This window comes from Gobio gobio, assembly GCF_949357685.1.
Source record: "Gobio gobio genome assembly, chromosome: 18".
Taxonomy (NCBI): Eukaryota; Metazoa; Chordata; class Actinopteri; order Cypriniformes; family Gobionidae; genus Gobio; species Gobio gobio.
Genome location: NC_137111.1, coordinates 31,128,286 through 31,135,785, shown reverse-complemented (window position 1 = coordinate 31,135,785; position 7,500 = coordinate 31,128,286). Strand labels below are relative to the sequence as shown.

At 41.1% G+C, this 7,500-nt stretch overlaps 1 protein-coding gene across 5 annotated transcripts in view; it reads right to left on the bottom strand.

Annotated features, from left to right (window-relative positions):
- adka (adenosine kinase a) overlaps positions 1-7,500 on the bottom strand; it is a 172,450-nt gene that overhangs the window by 22,337 nt on the left and 142,613 nt on the right. For all 5 annotated transcript variants that reach the window (XM_079843425.1, XM_079843423.1, XM_079843427.1 and 2 more), the window contains one exon: positions 1,892-1,927. In XM_079843425.1, coding sequence (XP_079699551.1) covers positions 1,892-1,927 — 36 coding nt within the window. The remainder of the gene's footprint in view (positions 1-1,891; positions 1,928-7,500) is intronic.

Here is a 7,500-nt window from a genome sequence, read left to right as displayed (position 1 = left end):
GCAACTGCCATGTGACTGGTTGATTAGATAATTGCATTAATGAGAAATTGAACAGGTGTTCCTAATAATCCTTTAGGTGAGTGTATATATATATATATATATATATATATATATATATATATATATATATATATATATATATATATATATATATTCACACACATACATACATTTTATGAAAACATATTAAATAAAACAATTAAATAACATTTTATGAATGCCATGGAACAGAATAATTTACTTAGAAAAATTGGTTTCTGCTGACCGCCAGCAAACAAAGTGCTTAGTTTGCATTTTGTAGCGTTTTACAATAAATGATTAATAAAATAAAAGGGCCACGGTGGCTTCAACTTTCATTTCTATTTTGCACCAATTTCTCCGGAAGAGAGGATTTTGTTCAACACATCGAAATGCTGCTTTGAGTGTGGTATGAAGTTTATTGCTGATTAACAAAGTGGGAGCACGTCTCTGATGTTGCCAACCACAAAAACTAAGAATCAGCCTGCAGTCGAGCAGATGTGGAAAGTCAGCTGATGTGCGGAGGCGTGTATGAATAATATTGAAAAACGCCACCAACAAAAAACAAACGATGACACGCTTCTTGGCACGTTTTGGGCCTGAAACTTCTCGATTTCTCTCCATCCTGTCACTAAATGCTTACACTTCAACTGCCATACTCCGTTGAGATGTTTATTTCTGAAGCAAAATCAGGGTAAAGACTCGTATGTCAAAGATTCCCTTTTCTCTGAGCCCTAAATCAACATGACGTGTGTGAAATCAGTGAAGAGGTACTCACAGTGTGTGACAGTGCTTGCCATTTATATATTTACTCTGTGCGATGCAAGCTCTCGCCCCCTCCTCTATCTCCCTGGCTCACGAACTGCTCCTCCTCTCTCTCGCCCATGCACACTATCTATCTCTCCCTCCCTCCCTCTCGTCTCTCTCTCTCTCTCTCTCTCTCTCTCTCTCTCTCTCTCTCTCTCTCCAACTTACTCTGCTGCCAGAATCTGCTTTGCATTCCAGTCACGTCGATCGCACCTTGAGTGATCCTGGAAGACAATTATTCATACTGAGACGAAACACATTCAGGCGGATAGCACTGCATTTGAAAAAAGATAAGCCACTTCAATTATTTAAGCATGCTGTTCCTAAACTCACATTTACTTTGCTTATGAATTCACATTTACCCCCCCCCCCCCCCCCCCCCCATGTACACTTTTGAATATGAGACGAGAAACACTACTATTACATTTGCATTTCCCTGCTATTCAGAGAGATAACTCGTATTGTTTTGACGTGTTATGTGCAAACAAGGCCAATCAGTGTTTCCACATTCTGAGACTAGAGGGGAAGGTGATCCAGTATTTATGAGCGGATGCAGCGCGGTATAATTGAGCGTAATGCCACGCTGGATCCTCACACGGTCTAATGAAGCTAACAAGGTGTGTTCCTCGACAAAGGCACCTGCCAGCCCTGCCCAGTACACCGACAGAATTGAAAGCAGCCCCTGAGGATTTCTTTCTCTCCTCCCAAGAGCATTCTCAAAATTCAATAAATAACATCTGTAGGCGATGTTGGGTGCAGACCTGGGAGGAATGCGTCATAACAGAAAAGGAGGGGGACGAGAGAGAGAGAAAGAGAAGAGAATGTGTGAGAGTAGGGGAGAAAATGTGTTTGTGTGAGTGTGTGTGTGAGAAAGAGAGCGAGTGTGTGAGCCGGAGTGCTGGCTGAACAAAGAAACCATGACGACTGCCAGGTTGCTATGGCGACCACTGCAAGGGGGCCAAGAGAGTATAATAGCACATCAATCACTGTCCGAAAAAGAACTTCATTATCAGCTGAAAAATAATCCTTTAGGATCTGTTTAGTGTGTGATCCTCCATCCACTCACCTCAAAGCCTTGTCCTTGCGCAAACGCGGCGGCCTCCTGCAAAACAAAGCACACATGCAGCCTTAATTAATGTGAGTTTAGTGTAGCAATGATATTATTTCTTTTAGGACACATTTCAAAGCTCTGCATTAGACTATGTAGAACAGGATATACATTACATCACCTTCAGTTCTTTTTCTTTTGTGTCCTAATAATTTATCAAATTTCCAACTTATAAAATTAATGAAGAAAAACGTTGATATTCATCAATGTACTGCAACTTCTTTCCCACAATATTGTACTAACACTAATCATAATACTTATGCAATATCTACAGTTCTATTAACGAAGAAGCCATGCACCTCAGAGACTGGTGTTTTTAAGATGCTTTTATGAGGTGAGACTGAAGCTGAACCCACAGATTCACACACAACCACGTGGGGTCGCTTTTATAATAATCTGTCACAATGTGTCCAATGTATGTGTATCATATTGTGAGGTAGTTATACCCAGCTTTAAGATTCGTCCACACCAAGAACGACAACTATATTAGCATCCTCACCAACCGACGTTAACATTGTTAAAGTTTGTTTCATTCACCGCTTTAAATGCTCAAGCTCTTTAAAGGTCCCGTTCTTCGTGTTTTTTTGAAGCTTTGATTGTGTTTACAGTGTGCAATATAACATGTGTTCATGTTTCGCGTGTAAAAAAACACAGTATTTTTCACACAATGTACTTATCTGTGTACCGCTGTTTCCACTGTCCTAAAAACGGCTGGTGATTTCCTCTTTCTATGAAGTCCCTCCTTCAGAAATACGTAACGAGTTCTGATTGTGCAAGCGCTTACCGTGTTGTAATTCGACCGCAGCTTAGCGCACGTGCCAGCAGTTCCTGTGTTATGATTCGACAGCAGCTTAGCGCACGTTGGAAAGGTCACGCCTCTTAACGGAGAGATGTATGCGTTCAATGATCTCTACAGCGTCCCTGGGAAAGCCAAACAAAGGTGATTTGACTCCTGGATGAAAATAACAGCGTCTCGACGACATGGCGATAAACACACTCAACGCAACAGTTCCTCTTCTCCACGCAACACGTCCGCTTCTCCACGTGGGACAGCAACAAGACCGCGCCCCCTTTTTCGCGTTTCTTTGTGGGCGGAGGTTAGTCTGTTCTACTGCTCTACTGACGTAATTAAAGAAGGAAGTACCAGGATGTTGTCCAAGCCAGCCGTTCGCTGTAGGCTTTGAAAGGGAACTTCTGTTAAATAAAATATCTCGCTTGGCATTGAACTTTGAGCTTTATAATTTTACAGGTATTATTTATGCTCTAACAGCAACATTACACACTAACTAAAGTTTGAACAATGGGATCATGCGGAATGGGACCTTTAAAGTCAGATGCATTATAATTGGCTTCATCAATCATGAGCTAGAAAGAATCACTCTGAAAGTGACTTTCCTATTCTTATAGAATTACCATGAATATTAAACATTTATAATCATCATCCTTGGTGTGAAAAAGGATTGTGGGTAAATTCGCAATGATGCTACTAGTTAAAAATACTGTTACATAAAATACCCCAACATGACCTGATACTCAAGCTCAAGCAAGAAGTATCTTCAAACTTGCACAGATGAATAAAACAGCTTTATTTCAGATAATAAAAGGGCTCTGAGAGGGTTAAAAGATTCCAATTATGTGTGCTGGGCTTTGCCCTTTGCTCGACTGAGCGGCTCTAGGGACCAGTTGTGACAACCTCAGCCTTTAGAGGGGAAGAGGGGGTGGAAAGAACCAGTGCTTCATGGATGTAAGGGGCCGAGACCACCTGCAATCTGTCTGTCTGTCACAGACACTGCATAATAGACCCAAGACATGTACATTCATCTATAATAGACCATCTGACATCACTCAAAACTCTCCAAACTGGAGCTGTTTCAGCTGTTTGTATTCGGTTCCAGTCAGAAGATTTTCCCTTTTCCGGGACACAGAGCAGCAGCTACACCCATGTTTGTGTTCACTGCATGGAGGTCAAACGCTCCAAGGTTAATCTTTGCGCCATAAAGTTGGGGAAAAACTCCAATCCCCATGGAGATAACCCACCACTAGGTTTCATGACACCAATTACAGCTCAACGATCTGATAATGCAGCCATCCAGCAGCCAAGGTGAGCCACTCTTTTATTAAGAGTGATTAAGCAGCATTATTTCAAGATTAGCTCCAGGAATTCGAATTAATGCAACCCCACTGGAAAACTGTAATAGACCCTCTTCACTAAGACTATGGAAATACTGGACTTATAAGAAATCTACACTTTGAAAGTCACTCAATTAGCACAAAAGACTAACCAGAACCAGAACCGAGGCTTTGTGTGCCATAATTAGGAAGAGGAGAGAGGCACATGTGAAATGACATGAGCCAATCTCATCGTATTCTGTAAGGAGATTAAAAATGTTAAAGCTGCGATCACACAAGATTCCAATGACTTCCAATTATACTTACGCGAATACACATTTTGCATTATTATTTGGAATACATTTGGAATATGCAAATGTATTATTCGTTATTTATTATTTACTAAAAACAAAAGCCCTAGAGCACAAATTAATAAAATCACAATATGTTTTTGGCAGTGTTCAAAAGACATTTCACATGTTAAGTGAAAATGGCTTGCGACAGCCAAATCATTTTCAGGAAAAAAGCACCTTTTTTAAAGGTGAATTTCTGCACCACTAGAAGGACCAGACACAACTACCAAAATAATGTTAGTTTCCAAGCAGATTTCCCCATCTGCTTTGGTTAGTCAGACATGCAGTCCTGCTCCCAAACTCAGCATAGAGCGCAACAGTCGGGTTCCGCAAATAAAAGTCCCATTCATTTTCTCCATAGGGGAATTGATTTTTAATGACAACTAATAAACCTTTAAAGACATATCTTCTTTTGTGCTAAGAGGTTGTTAATTGATGGTGTCTGCTTTTACATACACCATCAGCACACATTTACTCAACATATTTTTAAACAATTGTGTTTAACAGCAGAATTTATAGTGAAAAAACTACATTATCAATGATTCTGCAGAAATCTCCACCAATGATTCATGGGATTTTAGTTCTTTCCCCCCATTAAAGCCGTTAAGTACACAGTCTTGTACCTTTGTCATTTTGTCCAATTTTCAAATATGTCATAGCTGGTTGGTTGGTTGGTTTGGTTCATGGTTTATAACACTTTAACGAAGACTTTTAAAAAATCCCTATGGTAAAAATACTTCTGGAACCAAAGCCGCTGAAAATGTGGGCATGCAATGCTGCACTCCACTGGCTGAGCCAGAATGTTATCATGTCAGGCAACAAACAAATGCGCTAAAACGTTCTGAAGGCACCACAGTGCCACAGTGTTTATGCTATTGTGACCAAACCCATGAATTGTTAACTTGTTGTGTCTACACTTTAAACTGTGAAAGTATGGTGTATACTTGATATGTTTAAACTTCTGTGAAAAGAACCATTACACTCAGCAGTCATAAAAAAAGATCATGATAGAAGACGGACAGAGAAGAATAAAGGTGGCATATTGGAGGTGAGGAGTGTCAGGGTGAGTGCACACTGACATCTGGTCTGGGTTAGAAATGTGGCCCTGACAGACCAGGCCCAGGGAGCTTGTGAGGGCTAACCTCACTGGTTATTTACTTTCATCTTCATCCTGTGCAGTTATCCATGTTGTGATGAAGCTCAAAGCAGAAACTGAAGAGAGTATTTCTCTTTGTGAACCGGGCCAGGGGGTTAGCCATACCAGCTGCAAGTGGAAGGGGTCTAAAGGAGACAGTTCAACAAAATGTACAGCCTGAAGGACGGGCCAGCTATGAAATTATCAGCTAGCTGAAGGACGGAAGAAAAAAAATTATAGCGGCAACAACACCACACACACACGCACACGCACACGCACGCGCACGCACGCACACACACGCACACACAAAAAGAGAACTAACTTGACCACACGGTCATAAGATGTTATTTTTCCCCACATTGTTGTTTTGCACTGGTGACATAAACACTGGTGAACCAGTGGCGGCCCAGACAGAAAGAAAAACAAAGACGCAACTGTTGGTTACTGATGAGGCCAATCATAGTGCAATTTCATTACATTGTCTCAAATGTCCCACGTATTCCTGCATGAGTCAGGGCTGTATGGCCACGGGCTGTGACTGTACCAGGGGCAGTGCTGTCTGAGGGGGCTGGCAGATGGTTATTGATACAGTAATCTGGGCAGGGGAAGAGGAAGATTAGAGAGAAGAAAGCCAGCACCGCTGAGGTGTTAAAGGTACTCCCCTGAGAATGCAGCAGGCCAACTGGAGTGTGACACGCAACTGACAACAAACCAATAGAGAGAGACAGACAGAGAGGTGGACGGGACGGTGAAAGAGAGACGCTGAGAGAGTGACAAACAAGCTACAGAAGACAGGCCCTTTCGGTGGAAATTTATCTAAAGCCACTAATCCTATACTTACCACCACCAGATGCAATTACTGCTAAAGAGCTGGGAGTAAGCGAAGCCTGTCCTAGACACCACTTTCATTACTGATGACATGTCGCCCAGATATAGCCGCAAACAAAGCTTAAAATTACATCAGGAAATGACTTATAGGCAGCAAACGACACAGACGTAGATCAGTATGCTGCTAACACAAAGGTCACCATCTGAAAGTATAAAAGGAGCGATACATGAATTTACTGAGATCACCCCCCCCACCACTGTGACCTTGAGCAAGACACTTAAGAACTCCATGAAATGGTTTGAAGAACTCAATTTTCTTTCCTGTGTCGATACGTTTCCTACGTAATTGGGAAGTCAGGGCAGGGCATCGAAGGGCGCGTCCTTCTCTTAAAAATAACAGCCTTATTAAAGCATTTTATTGGTGACACTGCATTAAAAAATTATATTTATAATATAACTTAAGTTAGTTATTATATGTAAATAACTAACTTAAGTAATCATATATACACATACGTCACAAATAATACATTACAAAAAGAAATACTGGTTCGACCAAGCATACAGAAACAAAATCCTATTATTGAGTACAGCACTCTCTATCACTGTCACACTTGGGTTTATGATGCTTCATTTTAGATACCACAGAGATCTGAGAGGTTGAGAAATGCTATGGGCATGTTCTGTAATTTGCGCTTGAGATGTGTTCTGGTATCCTAGACGTGAGCGTGTGTTGAGGCTGTTTAGAGCGTGCGGGATGATAGATGTTGATGTGGTTGCAGATGGCGGGTGTCCAGGTGGACTGCAGACTGCAGAGGCAGTGTGTGTGTGTGTGTGTGTGTGGTGGTGGGGGGGTGTTGGATCAGCCCTGCTTTTCCTGTGGCTTACCTCCGCTAAAAATCCAGAGGGTACATTATAAAAAAAAATAAAAAATAAAAAAAAAACACACTGCAGCCATGATAACAAGATCACCAAAACATCCCATCCGGCCCATACAGTGCCCTCTAAAAAAAACCTTTTTGGATATTTAAACCACAATAAAAAAAATTCTTAAACTTTACCATATAACGAAATATCAAACCAAGCGTCATTTGTTTGCAAAAATAAATAAATAAAATAAATGTTTTTTCTTTGATATTCTATGT